The sequence below is a fragment of the Leopardus geoffroyi genome, chromosome D1 (genome assembly GCF_018350155.1).
Source record: "Leopardus geoffroyi isolate Oge1 chromosome D1, O.geoffroyi_Oge1_pat1.0, whole genome shotgun sequence".
Classification (NCBI taxonomy): Eukaryota; Metazoa; Chordata; class Mammalia; order Carnivora; family Felidae; genus Leopardus; species Leopardus geoffroyi.
Window position 1 is genome coordinate 81,502,576 of NC_059329.1, and position 17,590 is coordinate 81,520,165.

The following is a 17,590-nucleotide window of genomic DNA, read 5'->3' on the forward strand; positions in this document are numbered from 1 at the left end:
ATCCCATCCTTTAATATAGCCAAACAGATAAGCAATATCCAATCCTCAAGTAAGAGGACACAACAGCAATAATTGTCCCACATAGTTTACCCTAAATTTGACTGGGGATTAGAGTGTTAGTTATTTGGGAAAAGTGAGTCTCTTAATTTTTATTTGCTTTCATAATATTAATGATCTAAAAAGTATGTATATTCACTTTTTATAACTTCATTCCTTCATTTTTCCTTATTGTTCCCAAAACATTTCAAAAAAATGTTTATGAAAAATTTCAAACTAGAGCAATAAAGATAAATGTAGAATCGTGTTTAATCCAAACATCCCTCCCTTGCTTTTCTAATATACCTCACCATACCTATGGTCAATAATTATAATTTTTATCTCCTCTAAATAACAGTCCTAAATTTTTTTTGTGCTGAAAATTATTTTAAACTAATTTCTACATTTTTAGCTTTTAAAAAATATATATAATACCTCATTTGGCAAATGTTTATTAAATGCAAAATGGTCTCAGGCCTTGAAGGAAATAAATTCAACTGTAAATTAAACAAACACTTATCAGCCATCTGAGCGCTTACTGTTTATCAAATGATGTACCAAGTATACATCAGGAATACAAAGTGAAATGAAATAAAACTACTATCTTCAAGAAGCCCAATCTCCTGTAGAAGATAGTCAGTGATCAGTTATATAATGATGTCTAAATAATGCAAGCCAGTCTGTGTACAGGAAGTTCAGAAAGAAGATGGGTTTATATTCCAATGGGGATCGAATTATGTATGTACGCAAATTTCTGTATATTTGAAAAAATGAAATGGGGAGATAATTAAATGAGTTTAAGATGGATGTAGCAAACCTTGAAATTCCACATTTGAATTTAGTATTGAGGTATGGCAGGGACAACTGAAAAAAATTCTTTTCTAGCAATATAACCAGTGTTTGCAATGAAATGCAGTAGTATAGAAGGTTTTCAACTTTTCTAAGCAGTTAATAACACAGTTAGGACCACATATTGATTGTCCTGACTCAACCCTGCTTTCTAGATACCACACAGGAAGGAATTTACTGATCCTCTGAAATGGGTTTTGGTGGGTGGGGATAAAGAGTCATTTTTAGAAGGCCCAGACTATGAGATTCCTGCGCTCCAAAATGAGGATGTGGTAAGAATCTTTTAAGAGTTGAATTAACCCCTGTCACCAGAATTTTTAGTTTGTTTAAAATCAGACATGGTATACACCTACTTAAAACAAAATACTCCATGTTTCCCCTTTGTAATTCATCCAAAACCTTAGAATCAGTGGTAGGACCCCTTGTTATCTGTGCCTGTTCATCATCCCTTTTACCACTATGCTCAACTTGTAGTTTATACTTCAGAGATTACTGAAGTAGTTGCAATTTCCTGAATCTTGCAATAGTTGGTGTTGCTCCTATAATTATGTCAAGAATGTCCTAAGTATTTTATTCAGAGGATGACTCTTACACATGTATCAAGATTCAACACAGAAAACACATGCTCTAAGAAGGTTTGCCTGATTCCTTTCTCCTTCATCTACAAATACTAATTGAGATCCGTTCCAATGTACACGCATAGCCCTCTCTGTTTTCCTGCCTTATCACACTTTATTATAGCTATCACTTGTCTTTGCAACTATAAAGGAAGCTCTTTGATGGTAGATACCCTCTTTTTTTGTCTAAATTTTTAATGGTTATACTTTAACATACCTTGCAAAATAATAAGCATTTGTTACATATATGTTTAGATGGATAGAAATATAAATGGATGGATGGATGGATGAATGGATGGATGAAAGACTTCATATAACATGTAAGCCAGTGATCCAGTTACTATGCATTGTGTAGCAGAAGACAGAGTCAAAATATGGACTTAAAAATAAAATATTCAAAAGTGATGTATTGATGTATCAGAATTCTTTGGTTATTAACTTAGATTCTGAAATTAAAACAAGGCATATTCAGAGTTCTGACTCTATTATATTGGCTTATTTCATGTATTTCATAGGCGGGCGGAAGTTGGAGTGTTAAAATACTCAATGTGATTGAATGTAGTCACTCACTGGTTTCTCTTTTTTCACGTGACTCTCTTCAGCTGTATCCATTATTTTTCAGGAAAAAATGCTATTACACTGACCGGAGCAGCAAATCAATGGGCAGGTTAGTGGTGATGTGTAATTTGTTTACAACCAATCTGTCATTTGGGAAAAAGAAATAAAAAGAAGACATTCAATTACCCACATCAGCAGTTGTAAATTTTAGGAAGAAAAACTTTTCTGATTTGTTCTACAATTTCCAAAATGACTTACACCAAATTTAACCATGTTTACAATAAGATAATCTATTTTTTTTTCTACTTACCATTGCCATTTCTGGAATCCTCTCTTGATGTAATGTGTGGCAGGAGGATTTTAATTGCCAGTTAGCCTCTTAGGAGATTTTAATGTAAAAAATAGTTATAAAACCAGTATTGATGGCTAAACGATGACCCACTAGAGTAATAGAAGAACAGACAGGGCAAAAAATCTTCTGGCTAATTCAATTTAAATCTCTTATTTGACAAAGGTGGTCAAGGAAAGACTAGCATCCAGAGTAACAAAGTGGTTTATCAAGGCCACACAGCATCTTTTTGAATCACAGACCTACTCTTATTTCACCAACAGAGCTGCCTCTCATATTCTAGCATTCAAAACAAACTTTTCTTCAAGAGCATCATCTCAAAACTTCTCTCTAAATATTGTGGTAACAGTAGCTATGACAAAGGAATTAATCAAACCACAACCTTGAGACAGGAGAAACTCTCCCACCTGAATCACCTTGGCCCTGTTTCACTGAGGAAAATGAGCTTTCATTTAATGGATGCTAGAAACAAAAGGCTTCTTACACTTGGCTGTTTTTCTGCTCCTTGCAAAAGAATTCGTTAACGAAAGCAGAATGTCAGTGTGACAGAATGCACTCTGTTGAATAATGTTGCAGGATATTACAAGTCAGAATGACACAAAACTAAAATCATATAGTGTGAATATCAGAATGCTTTAGGAAGGGATTCCATAAATGTAATTCCTTTACCAAAGAAAGTGGCTGAATATAATTTGGAACATTAGAATAGGAAAAAGTTTAATTTTAGGATAGGGGAATGTTGGACTCTCTTAAGCATTAAATTTAGATGTGGTAGGAACAGGTGACAGGAAAAGTAAATCATAGGGGGAAAAATTTGAAGTTAGAATGAATATTAAAGGAACTAGTACTTAAAAGTCTCTTTAAAATAATAAAATTATTATTTATGCTCCTTAGCCAGGTCAGACTTTTCTGTTTGTCAGGTTAACATGGTCAGATTTAGAATGAGTTTTTATCATTTCCCTTGGACATATTTGGTCCTCGTCTGTGTAGCAAATTTTCAAAATTATTTTTCTATAATAAAGTAAAAGTCATTGGAATGTCACAACAATACAAATTTACAACTGCAGAGAGTTTTTTGTTTTGTTTTGTTTTCTCTACATGAGCCTGCATCATGTTGGATGTATTGATAACACATCTGGGTTAAGTTCAGTGTGCTCTATAGAATTAGTGAGATTTTGCTACTACATAATTAGTGAGTTTTCTGATAAACATCTTTCTTTCGGAGACTTGCAGAAGGATAAAACCCTGTATATTAAAATAGCAACGAATTTCTATGTAACATTATATAATCTAGTTTTAGTGCGCACTTGCTTTTGGAATGTGTGATAAACATGTATATTAGACTCTATAGAAAACATTTTTAATAGTGGAAAAAGTATTTTTTTTCTGTTTTGGTCAAACTTAAAAGTAAACTAGAAAAATAAACACCATATTGTATATCATAATATGTTTTATTATCTTTTGTATTTATTATTATTTTCTGTTTAATTTCACAAAATGAAAATTCAGTTATATTATTCCAAATAATTCTTAAACTACTTTAAGCATTACTATAGCCTACCTCCTTACAACTTACTTACCACAAATAGTAGTAAGTATTTACAATTTACTTACTACAAATAGTGATAAGTATTTACTGACTTTTTGGATGCATCTGGGAAGGGTACAAATAAATAGGACGGGCATTTATAAATGTATATGACATACTAAACTGAGAAAGAGAATGTCCTGTTATTTGCTTGAGTGTAGACTTTCAATTAAGGAGATGACTGATTTTGATATTTTTCAGACTTTAACTTTGGAGAAGAAATTTAAGTGTTATCTCGCTTTCTTTTGTGTGTGTGTGTGTGTGTGTGTGTGTGTGTGTGTGCACGCGCGCGCGTGGTGACAACCATCGTTATAAAAATTTAAAACCTAATTTGTATACAGTTGGAAAGAGAGAAATGAAAATCAGTTATGTGCACCGAGATTTCACTTGTGCTTTTCCTTTATTGGAGTGGGAAAGATATTTTGTGCATGGGTATTTTGACCAGGAAACATTAGGTGGTAAATAATGTACAGGCAATTATCCAGCTTTTCAAGATCATCATTTCTCCTGGCAGTTTGATAGAAAATGGCTGTAGTTTTATTATTGCTGCTATTTATCATTTGTTTACAAAGCGTTTTCACATTCAGTTACCAAGGCATCTTCAAAATAACCCTTCAGGGAGGCAAAACAAAGAGTAACTGGTTTCACAGATCAGGGAAAATAAATGACCATTATCACCACTCTGCACCACCCTGTGCCTCATTCCCCGGCTTTCACAGCTGGTTGGGTAGAGCCTATGCTCTGACTGCGTTCTTTTGGCCCTTTAACCAGATATCTTACCAATTTCCAAGAATTCTCTGCTTTCCATTGATGTTAGCAAAGGAACTTAAAGCTCCATTGGGAGTCATCTCCACAATGTGCCATCCATGAAGTCTTGAGTCCGTAAGATGGCCAAGGTGACACAGATTCGCTAGAGTGTAGATAAAGCATTAGATTATGTTGGTGATGTGTTGTTGAGACTGATACTAATAGACAGAGTAGTAACACTCTCTTTCCTTATTATTATCATAAACATTAGTGAGTACTGGGTGGATTCAGGTGTTACATATTTAATTCTCAAAATATCCCACCTTTTAAGATAGGAGAAAATTGAATGAGAATCAAGGAAATTGAGTAATAATCCAAAATTTTGCATCCCATGATTCAAATCCAGACCTGACCACATTTCACTATCAGAATCATTTGCTTCCTCGTGGGAAGTGTATATGAAAAGTCTTAATTATAATATTGTTTATTTTTGTAGAAAATCAGTGATGGCGTGAGAGCCTTTTTATTTTTTAAATGTTTTTAAAGTTCACCTCCACTTCTAATGTTTGTATGTTGTCAGAGGTAGGCCCTCAGGATCTGTAGTTCATCAGCATTTCCTAAGACCAGTTAGAATGTATCCTTCTATTTGATCCTTCCAGCCACCTAACAAGGTAGGACCGATAGAGTCACTTCCTCTCTCTAGAGATGAGGAGCCAGAAACTCCTAGATTGAACTTGCCAATTTCAGTAACTGACAAATTAGGTCCTGGGACACTCATCCTCCACCTTCTACCCCATTGTGTCCCTCACTGTGCTAAGTCTGAAAAGCTGGAGTGATTGCTATATAACCCATTCAGTGATTTGTAAGTGTCTGTGCACTCGTCGCTGAAATATGGAGATATTCTGTGATTTCGGAAGCTTTTGTTATCATGAGAAGAAGCAAAGTGAACACCTCAGATATTGCTCATGTATTATTCTAGGCTAGAAAGTAATTCTTTGGTCCCTCCAAAACCAAAAATGACTTGGCATCTGTATGATAACCTACCTGGCAAAGGAAAGGTCCAGACTCTCCACATGCCAAACTTTAGGTCAGGAATTGATTGCTATTTCAAATGATCCATACTAATTTTACCATAACAGATTTGAATGAAATAATTCCTAAGATACACTATTAGCTGCCTGCACCTTGCTATACTGAATTTTTTAAAGCGTAAGCAGAGCTGACCAAGCAGATATTAAGAAGCATTGTATTTGTCTAGGAAACTATTCTCTCCTGCTACTTTGACTCTTGCTATTGCAGAAGAGCCCCAACATTGGTAAAGATGGAACCTTGTAAGTAGTGTGTAAATATTGTGCTATTTTTAAGTAAACATAATTACTATAGTCACTGAGAATTAAGTTTTCAGAATCAATCTCTGGAGTCTATGTCTCTTTCTTTTGCTTTTTTTTTTTTCTTTGTAAAGTAAAGATGATTCCAGTCAGTATGTATACATAAGAACTGGGTTATGACTGTAATCTAAAGCTGAGACCGAACGAAGAAGTATCCTGATGTAAAATTTCCTGAAACAGTATCTTAATGTCATATATTTAGTGTCTGTGCTAAACCCATTACTCAAAGTGCAGCCAGTGGATAGCAGCATGGGCATCCCCTGGGAGCTACTTAGAAATGCAGGATCTTAAGCCCCACCCTGGGCCTACTGAATTAGCTTTTTACCAAGATCTTCAGAGGATTCGTTTGCCCATCAGTCTTAAAAGTACTGCGAAGGCTCCTTGCCTCAACTTGTTAATAATCAAGCTTAAGAAGACACCAACTTGCAAGTCTCCAGCAAAGTCAATATGTTTTTGATGAGTGAGGAACCTGAGGCAAGAAGTTAAGTAACATCTGTCAGTTCGCACAGCTCCTGTGGCGCCATGCTGCCTTTGAACTGTTTTGCTTGACTCCAAAGCCTTCGCTGTTTGTATCAAGGCAGAGGCTCACAGCTCTGCTGGGTGTGTTGTACTCATTTCTTTCTTTTTTTTTTCTTTCCTTTCTTTCTTTCTTTTTTTTTTCTTTTTGGTAGGGCCACATTGCTGTAGATTTTTCAAAGAATCAGGGAATAATCAATAGCTACATATGTATAGGTATACATACATACATCTATGCACTCACAACTTTGATAGATGTGTCATGCTACTTTTATTGTGTTTATGCTCTTTCCTACCACTGTCTCTATATATGATGATTTTTTAAAATATTTTCCACAAGATATTTTGCATAAGGATAACCTAGTTACACTGACTTTAAGCAAATGCAAGGTTTGCTTTGGTTTGAAATTTATGTCTTTTGTGTGAGAACAAAAGAAATGCACGTGTGTGGGTATGACTGTCTTTTTGGAACTCCTTTCCTTGCCCCCCACCCCCCCCACCCCCACCTCGGAATGGTGATGGAAGGTAGGCATGACTCTGGAATGCAACCTAATCTAGTTCATGTGACTTTGTTTCAGTGTGCAAAATTATTTTAGAAGGATAAAAAAATGGATGTCCCAAAACCCAATGGTTCTCGACAAGTCAGCTTTTCCACACCTGGAGGAATCAGACTGCTATACAGGCCCCTTCAGCCGTGCACGGATTCACCAGTAAGTTCACATTTCTTTTTCGTCCACCACCTGCCTCGATACCTTTCAGTATCTAGGAGTTTTTGATAAAGTAAAAATACCCTGGAACAGTTCCATTGTTTGCCAAATAAGTCAGAGAATGTATCATTTTATTAAAACGTTTTTATACTTAATTTACCAATAGCACTCAGTGAGCATTATTAATTCCTGATCAGCTGATTTAGGGACATTCAAGTAATGAATATAATTAATTGTAAACTCATGGGCCAACAGTCTAGCTCCCAGTTCTTTCAAAATAATTATGATGATGGTAAATACCCAGTTAAAGTAAGTAATGGTAATATGAATAGAATTGCTATTAAATAACATGATTGAATATGGATTATTCTAATTAATAAATTATATATAATTACATATAATTAATATGTATTTATTAGTTTAATCCACTTGAGTCTAATTGTATGAAACTAAGATGAATGAGAATTTTTTTAGGGACTTGTTGCATAATTCTTTGTCTACATCCCAACAAGTCTCTATTCCTAAATTCATTCTACTAGTATTTATTGAGTTTTTTCATAATAAAAATTGAGGATATGACACAGTCCCTGTCTTTATAGTTGTTGAGAGGCAGGATGAAACAAATGAATTAAATCAAATATTTGGGAGGAGAGAGTTCCCATTAATTATTGCCTCTGTAACATGTCCAGTGGTCCAGAATCCCATTTCATACTGCCTCTCAATGCTCCAATGTCTCACACTGTGCATTTCCCTATCTTTATGTTTATCCTATATTATCTAATTATTGCTTTACATTTCTGTCTGCCCTGCTACACTGGGAATACTGTGAAGACAGGGACTGCAACTTATTTGTTAATTTATATACCATGTGTTTTCTCCCTCTATAATGCAACTCCATGAAAAAATTGAACTTAACCTTCTAAAGAAATATTTGTTCACGGAATCCTGAACCAATCTGATGGTAAAAGAAGTGTGTGGACACTGCTTCTGATTATTAGAATTAACAGAGCACAGAGCAGCTATGGTAACTTGGTGCATAGCCAGGTACAAAACAAAAAGCACAATATCAAAATCCTGGAGGCTAATAAAATGGACAAGTATACAGATTAGCATGAAACAAAGCAGAGTAAAATCAACGTGTTAGGAAAGACACAAATACAATGCACATTTGTACAAGAGAGGGGGAAGCTACATCCAGAGGAAAGGATCTAGGAAGCCTTTTTGAAGAAGATAGTCCTTTTCAGCAGGTAAAAATGTGGAGGAAGGTGGAGAGAGGTGGGGAGAAAGACATTAGAGACAGCAAAATGCCAAGACAGCAAAAGAAGTGTGACATTTTAAGGTGTGATAAATTCTACAATTTGAACAATCAGATGCAAGGAGCCAGAGCTGTAGGGGATCAGACTGAAGGAGAGGCTGAAATGCAAAAATAGAAACCTGAGAAGAAAATGAAAAATTTAATTATGCACGTAATGCTGAAACATTAAAAGTAGGAGTGCTCTAAGAATCAGAACTATGCTGGAAAGGTCAGGTTGGAAATTGGACAGCCAGTTAGGAGGACATTCTTCTCATAACCTAGGCAGTAGGACTTAGTAGCTCAAAGCCAGAGAAGGGCAGTTCAGGTAGAAAAGTTGATTAGTTCAGCAGTTATTTGAATATGGATGGTAAAGAGAAAACAAGAATCATAGAAGACCTAATACTTCAGTACTAAGTGCCAGAAAAAAAATGGCAGATTATTAGTCACAGAGATAACTGGAAAAAGGAAGCGGTAGAAATTGAGAATGCTTCCATTTTTTTGAGGCTCCCGGCATATGACAGAGTAGATGCTAAAACAGACCCTTCTTTTCCTGTCAAGACCACCCTTTTGCTCTTTACTCATTGGCTCTAATATGGTTCCTCTTTGCAAAGATACCTACCTGGGTAGAGTACAGGGCATGAATGGAAAGGGAGAACTATTGTCACTCGTTGCTGAACTTCTAAAAACAAGACAAATTAGCTTGGAAGGTGTGGTATGGGCAAATGATATCAATTTTTAATGTGTTCTATTTGGCACTATATTGCTTAAGGGAGTACAAAATTTACGGGAGCCAATGGACAGTCTAATGCTGTCCTTGTTTCATGCGAAACAAGAAATATGAGGACATCCAAGCTTCCTTATAAACTGAAAGATACTTAAATGAATATTTGATAATGTCTGTATTATTTATAAGTATATTTTGTCTCTGCCAATTGATTTTTTTAAGAGGATGGTTTGACTTACTATACCTCTCATGCATTAGTTTTAATGGGAAAACAGATGGATGAAGACCTACGAATTTGTAACTGTTGCTGAACTCTGTGCTCTGCTTTGAATATTAAAACAAATCCCTTATCTTAACAGCTTCATAATAAACAATAAGGACACATTCTTCAGTAATGCTACTCGAAGCAGGATAGTCTATCACATGCTACAGCACACGAAATATGAAAATGGAATATCAAAAGTGGGTAAGAACACTAATTAAAAATATAGAAAGGGTAGAATTTGCTGTTACTAATTATATCCAGAAATATTTATTTTGACATCTGAAGCTTTGCCCTCATGCGTTAAATATGAGGATATAATGCATTGAGCACAAACTCTAAGTATTCTCTTCTTCAGCCTTTCAGTAAAACAGAACTAAATAAAACAATAACAACAAAAACTTCTTCAAGGGCATTTAGCCATATGTATCATATCAAAACATGAAGAGTGCTAACACTTTGGAACAGAAATTTCATTTCTTGAAAATTTTCTTAAAGAAATAATCAGACTTTTGAATAATAATATATGTAGAAGTTTGTTAATAGTGGCTTTGTTTTATAAACAAAGATTAGAGTAGAATAAAATTGTAAACAGTTTAATTGTCCATCATTAGGCACTGACAAAAGTTAGCTTCGTTGCCATAAATGCATCCATTTAAAACTGTTATTCTTAATTATTTTTTGCATTATTATTTTCCATATATATATTTATTTATTTATATTATATATATATATATATATATATATATATATATACACATATATATAATATATATATAATTTATTGTCAAATTGGTTTCCATACAACACCCAGTGCTCATCCCAACAGGTGCCCTCCTCAGTGACCATCACCCACTTTCCCTTCTCCTCCACCCCTCATCAGCCCTCAGTTTGTTCTCAGTATTTAAGACTCTCTTGTGATTTGCCTCCCTCCCTCTCTGTAACTTTTTTTCCCCCTTCCCATCCCCCATGGTCTTCTTTTAACTCAATTCTTAACTCTTGACTCAAATTTATCAAACATCTGTTATATGCTATATGTCACAAAAAGCATATGACACAGACCCCTTACTTGTGGAAATTAAAAATTAGTGATTAGTTCTCCATTTACTGACTTTGAAAGAAATCTGCAATGTATAGTCATGTGAAAAAACGAACAGGTTAAAAACCGTAAGTCTAAAAAACCCCAAATAAACAACAAACTGTAAGTCTAATGTAATCCCATTTCCTAAACGCACATTCATAAAAAGATAAAAGTCTGAAAGAATGTATATACAACTTTTTAGAAATTATCTCTAGAAGGTGAAATAACAGCTAATTTTAACTTTCTGAATTTCTGTGTTGTTTAAATGTGTAGTGGTATGCTACTACTACATGTATATTGCAAAAGAAAATTTCACCTAGAAAAATTAAATGAAATTGCAGTTTACGTAGCGCAGAGCAGAAAACAGTGGGTAACAGTCGAGCTGGTCTTTTACTTATTAAGGTGAAAATTACAAGACATGAAAGAGATTCAATGTTAGTTATGTCCTAAAATCCTTACAAATGAAAAGTTGGCACACACTGGAAACTTGGACCAGTCTCTACTGAATTGTACTAAAATATAGTGCCACAGAAGTCAAATGTACTATGTCAAGTCATTTTTTTCAAGTCAGTCATTTTTTTAAAAAGGAAAGTTCAGACTTTGGTTCTCCTCTGATTAATAATTTATTTATTGCAGAGTAGTCAAAATAGCTAATTTGGACACTAAATCCTTACAAAAAAAATTGACACCTAGTTTTCTACATAAGAAATAAAAATAGAGGAATCCAGAATACAAGTTAAAAGTGTGTCTAAATGATGGCATTATGTGCTTATGTAGTCTTTATGACATTTCAAATGATTGCAAACATATTATGCCCTTTGTGGAACATACAGTATACACAGAAGAGTATAAAAATAAAATTAAAAGTCCCCAAACCCAGTTGTCACTCTCCCAAAATGATACTGAATATATACATAATAAACTTGCATGATTCTAATAATGATGTGTGTGTGTGTGTGTGTGTGTGTATATACAATGTTATATATATATATAACAATGTATATATATCATTATTAGAGTCATGCAGTGTTTATGATTTTCTGTCCCTCTTTAAAAGTATTTATGAATATTTCATCAAGTTGTTTAGTATGTCTGAAACATTGTAAATAGTTGTACAATATTCTATTCTAGGCATTCAATAAATTGCAGTTATTTACTAAGCACTTTATATAAATGTACCATAATAATTAAATGATTTCCCAATTTTGGATGTACAATGATCTTATTCTTTACCAATGGAAACAATACTGCAACAAAAGTTATTCTCCCCAAATTTCCCAATATCTAATCTTACAAAGACAGTAAGAGAATGTCCATTTCACTACACTGTCACTGAGATGGAGGAGATTTTAAGAAGTGTCACATATTGCTGTTTGTCTCTTTGGTTCACTATTAAAGATTTCACAAGACCAATATCCTTCTGAAACATTTTTTCTTTTTTGAGAGGAGACCTCCTTGGCTTTTTTGACCAAATGTTGTTGTTGTTTTGAGGCAGAAAAAAACCCTGCTCCAGTTTCATGTGATCCCCAATAAGTGGTATTAAAATGCCTCCTATTTCGTGATCTGGCAAAGTGCCATATGTTAGTACCTTAGAAATCTCCTTGCTGAATGTTGTCAGGACACAAATAGATTCTTTAGTATCAGTCTTTCACAACCCCACTGCCCTCAGAGGGGATGTGGCTATGGATGTTGTTTGGGTTGCTTTAAGTTTTTAAGTTACTTTGTTGTCCCAAGTATATGTGTGTTTCCCCAGAGGAAAGTCTTCTTTCAACAGACTCAAAAACTGTTTTTTTTTTTCTCTTTCCAGGTATCTGTAAACTTATAAATAATGGCTCATATATAGCAGCTTTTCCTCCACATGAGGTAATTTTGAAATACAATTTCAATTTAAAAAAAGTTTCTCATGATCAAAATGCTGATTTTTTTTTTTTTAAGTCTGGCTGCCGTCTTGTAAGAGGATTCAGTCAGCAAGTGGCCCTGGGCCTTTCTGAGTCCCCATTATGATCTCTGGCTGCACACTGGCCCCTGTGCTCCAGAACCTTTGTGCAATTTGTCCCATATTAGGAGTCGCGGCCCCAGAGAGAACTCAGGAACATTGTACAACCACTCTGACCTCCTTCCTCTGTTCCAACACAGAGTTCCATGCTTGACCCAGCTTGGGATCCGTACCACTCTCAAACAGGGCAGGTTCTGGTTTGTGCCTAAGACAAACCCAACAACAAAAACCTACACCCCATTATTTACATGATTCTCTGCCAGGTTATTACCTGTTTACTAATTTTAAGTAGAAATGCCTGCTCCAAGCTGTGGTGAATTCTACTGCTGAGTCATGAACGACATTTGAATCAGTTTTGAACATCCTCTCCCAACACGCACACACACACACACACGCACACACAATTTTTAAGGCAATTTTGCATTTTGAAATAAAAACGGGGTCTTTAGAGGTTTAATGTCTGCAATCTCAAGACCCATCCTTTCTATTTATAAAGGCTGAGGATTCACAGGATGTAATCCCTATATCTGAGGAATTCATAGTCTAGTAAAACGCATAAGGGATAAAAAGCATTAAGCACTTCCTATTTGGCACTGAGCTCAGTGTTTTATATGGATTATCTTATTTAATCCATAGACTAACCTTTTGAGATAGACAATAATAATAACTCCATTTTTTTAAGCTAGATCATTGAGGCACAGAAAAGCTATTAAAGGCACAGACTTAAGACCAAGAAGCCAGACTCCAGTGCTTGTATTCATTGTGGTATGCCTACTCACAGTAGGAAAAAGAATAATAACAGGTAATATGTTAGCTTGTTTCATGAGACAGGCCCTGTGCACCTATTTTCTTGTTACTCTGACAGTAATCTTGGGGGGTATATATTATTATTTTCTCATTTTATAGATACAGAAACAAGGCTCAAAGAAATTAAACACCATGTCAGATTTGACGTAGTCTGTAAGGGGTGAAGTGTTCAGTGTAGCAAACCTAAGGCCCTGGGAGAGCTTCATAGCAAAAGGTTTTGTTTGTTCTATGTGTAAGTAATTTCATCTATATAACTAGTCTATGTTCTAACAGTTTGACACTTTCTTGTATGAAATTTGGAAACTATTAGGAATCGATTGTAAATAACAGTCATTTTCCCACTTGTGTGTTGGTTGGAGGAAGGGACTATTATGAAGAGGTAGGGGAGGTGGTCACTGAGTGCACATGGTTCTCTGAAAAGAGATGGAAATACATGGACCAGCAGGGGTCATCATTGCAGTCAGTTTTCTCTTACAGCTACCTGGTGTCACTGTCAATCCAGAACAGTATGGTTGAGGTTCTTGAGCAGAATTAAAACAATGATGTACTAGGGATTCTAAGCTTAGCCCCTAAAACCCAGGAAGTACCTATGTCTGACCACTGAGAAGGTGACCACTGGTAAGGAAATCAGGTATTTTAAAAAGATGATCATGAATGACTGAAAGAAAGCTGAGATTTTGGTTCACCTTCCCTTACTTACCTGATCTCAGAGCAGTCTACCTTAACAAGCCAGTCCAACTGCACAAGCAAACAAATCTTTCCCAAGTGGACAAACCCCATGCTTGAAATCTTGACCTTCACTTTCATCTTCTTAGCTTTTGATCTTTAGCCTTTAAAAACCTTGGGCTCTCTTAGGGAAGAAAACTTGAACTGCACCACAGGAGGAAAACTTTTCTCTTCTTCCATTTGGGGTTCTTGGGCTAGCCTAATAATTAAGTTGACATAAAGCAGGTTAATAGGAGAAAAGCAAATTTACTTATGCATGTATAGGATCCCCTCAAAGACATGAGAGGCTCTCCAGCAGTCAAGCAATTGAGGTTTATATGCTATCCTGAGCTAAGAAGAAGAGGGCAGGCATCTGGGACTTGTGGAGGGAAGGGACAGGGAAAGGAGACAATTCACAGGACGATGAGAGGACGAATATTGGATGAGCCAGTGCTTGCCATGTCTTGTAGATAAGTACTTCTTATGTAAAAAAAGTTATCTTTGGTAATACCTCTCTTCCTCTCATAGGCTTCCTATCTAAATTATTTTAAGAAGTTAAGGGGTAGGTAAAAAACTCTTCTTGAGTCTATTGGCCCTAGTTATCTTCAGCTTAGAAATAATCTACATGCTGAGGCCCCTGGGTAGCTCAGTCAGTTAAGCGGTGGACTTTGGCTCAGGTCATGATCTCACGATTTGTGAGTTTGAGCCCTGAGTCAGGCTTTCTGCAATCAGCATGGATCCTGCTTTGGATCTTCTGTCTCCCTCACATTCTGTCCCTACCGCATTTGTGTACCCATTCATGTGCCTGCTTGTGCAAGCACACCCTCTCTCTCTGTCTCTCTCTGTCTCACAAAATTAAATTAAAAAAAAAAAAAAAAGAAATCATCTACATGCCAGAGTAGCACATTCTGGAGTCGCCCATCCTGAAGCCCCTCAGCACTTTACCTGTACTCCCATCTTTACCTAATCAATTTATCCATTTCATTAGAAGACCAGAGGTAAAATCCACATGTGTTTCTCATTTCAGTCTTGAGGCATCTGCAGACCATGATTCAAGGTGTCCTCTCTCTTTGTAGGAGCTTACACCCCTGGTTGTCTGGGATCACTCAGATGATAGTTTCTACTTTTCAATGGCCACAATATATCAAACTCTGTAAATTAACTAAAATTGATTTTGTACTTCATATGTGCATGCATAGCACTTTATAGTGATTATCCAAGTGGACCCTCACAAAGCTCCTCTGTGGTAGAAATCATTAATATTTATTCTTATTCTCATCATCTACATGAAGAAGCTAAGGCATAACTCCACTTGTTTTAAAATTTGGTTGAACTGCTTATAAAAGTAGAATCACACATTGGAATGAGAGGGAGTTTGTCAAATCCTGTGTCCTAAGTTTTGGTTTAGAAAATAGAGTTGCCATATCTATTGCCCTCCTTTTTTATTACGAGTGTAAAGCGTTCAGCCTTCAGGAAACACTGTCCTCTATAAGGCATATATATTCTCTGTGTCTGAAATTGTAACCCATGCAATAGTTTTTGAGGGGAGATATAAAGAACCTGAAAATGTGTCCATTTTTGGAATAGCTTATCTAAATTAAGTTTTAAGTATTCTAGAATTTAAAACCTTGAATAGCAATTGTGACGTAGACTTCTTACACTTTTTGATTGAACATTTGCCTTCTTAGCCTCTGTAAATGAAATCAGTATTTTCTGGGACTGAATTGCTTCTTAAAGCAGAATAATACTCTTAATTTCTGAAGTAAAGATTACAACAATTTCTCTCAATGATGGTGAGGGTATAGTGTTTATTAAAAGGCCTGAGGTTACAAACAGTAAAACCTAAATTCTTTATTTTAAATGAAAGGAACCTCATTGGTTTAAAAAGGGACTTTAAGAAAGGATTTTTAAGGGACTGTCCGAATATTTTCAATGAAAGAGAAATATATAAAGGCATTACTACATTATTCCAGTGATGGGCTTAAGTTTAAAATTTCTGCAGCTTTCAATAAGCTGTTAAATTGTTCTGTAGGGAAAAAAAACAGTAAAAGCAGTTCCGATTTAGTTCACATATACTAAGAGAATATGTATCAATTTATCTTATGTGTTTCAGGGAGCCTACAAGAGTAGCCAACCCATCAAAACGCATGGACCTCAGAATAATAGGCATCTATTATATGAGCGCTGGGCACGCTGGGGAATGTGGTATAAGCATCAGCCCTTGGATTTAATCAGGTAATGTGGATGGATCAATATTAGATGCTCTGTTATGCTGTTTTGTTGTCATTTTCATAGACTTGGAATTATTTCATTTAGCCACCAAATCATCTATATCATTCAGGATGCAGTTAGGAAAAAGAAGCCACTATAGGTCTTTCAATAAAGGAAACTTAACTTAGGGATTTGGTTATACAGGGGATAGGAAAGCTGGGAAATCAGGCAGGAATAGTGAGGCAACAGCAAAAAATTGCTAACAACCTTAAGGCTGGAGGGAAAATGGGATAGAGTATATTTCAGAGCCCACTCCTTGGGCCCTTGGGCAGGAGTTATACCATCCATGACTAGGACTGTGTGCAGAAAACTGAGTGTTGGAAGTGGAACCATGGAGAAGGCATGGCTATGCTGGAGGATGGCCAAGAAAGAAGGAAAGATCTTGTTTCCCTCTTCCTTCCACCTTTGACTCCTGGCCCAACTTAACCAGGAGCTATTTACAATGGAACCTGTGTAATTGACTTCCCTGTGAGAACAAATCAAAACAGGGAAAGGCAGAAAATGGATCTGAGAGCAAAGAGGAAAATGACCAACATGGCATCTATGCATATACTTGTCTTTCAACAAAGATTTTGTGTGTATCTATTCTATTCCAGGAAGTATATTTCTAGTGAGTAACTGCTCTCAACTTGAATTAGTCTCCAAATATTGTCACATTCATGATTTATTTAATTTTTGTGGGGGATAATATGTTCTTTTAAAAAAACTCAGGAAAGTATATATTAAAAAGGACTTAAGTTTCTAGCTAACTATAAATATTCTTAGAATGAAAGAAAAAAGCATTCATAAGTTTATATATGTTAATATTTTGAATTCTTTATGAAATATAAATATCAAGAATAAGTCATAACTGTTCCCAGAAGAAAATGATAGAACTGATAGAATAGGAGTATCTGAAAAAAATTTAATAAAAGAACTATATACAGAAGTATAAATAGTATCAAGGGAGCAAACATGATGATGACGAAGCTTCCAGGGACTAGCAAAAGTTGGATGTTGTCATCAATCCTAGGCCTGGAGGAACAAGGGGAAGGAAGAGTTGATAGGATTGGGCAAAACAGAAGAGGGGGATGCCTGACAGAAGCTATAGTCTTA

The 17,590-nt window shown here is 35.5% G+C and overlaps 1 protein-coding gene across 2 annotated transcripts in view; it reads left to right on the top strand.

Moving 5' to 3' along the window:
• The window catches only part of ANO3 (anoctamin 3), a 424,570-nt gene that overhangs the window by 311,631 nt on the left and 95,349 nt on the right, over nt 1-17,590 (top strand). For both annotated transcript variants that reach the window (XM_045484806.1, XM_045484807.1), the window contains 5 exons: nt 2,125-2,169; nt 7,227-7,358; nt 9,733-9,839; nt 12,524-12,579; nt 16,338-16,459. In XM_045484806.1, coding sequence (XP_045340762.1) covers nt 2,125-2,169; nt 7,227-7,358; nt 9,733-9,839; nt 12,524-12,579; nt 16,338-16,459 — 462 coding nt within the window. The remainder of the gene's footprint in view (nt 1-2,124; nt 2,170-7,226; nt 7,359-9,732; nt 9,840-12,523; nt 12,580-16,337; nt 16,460-17,590) is intronic.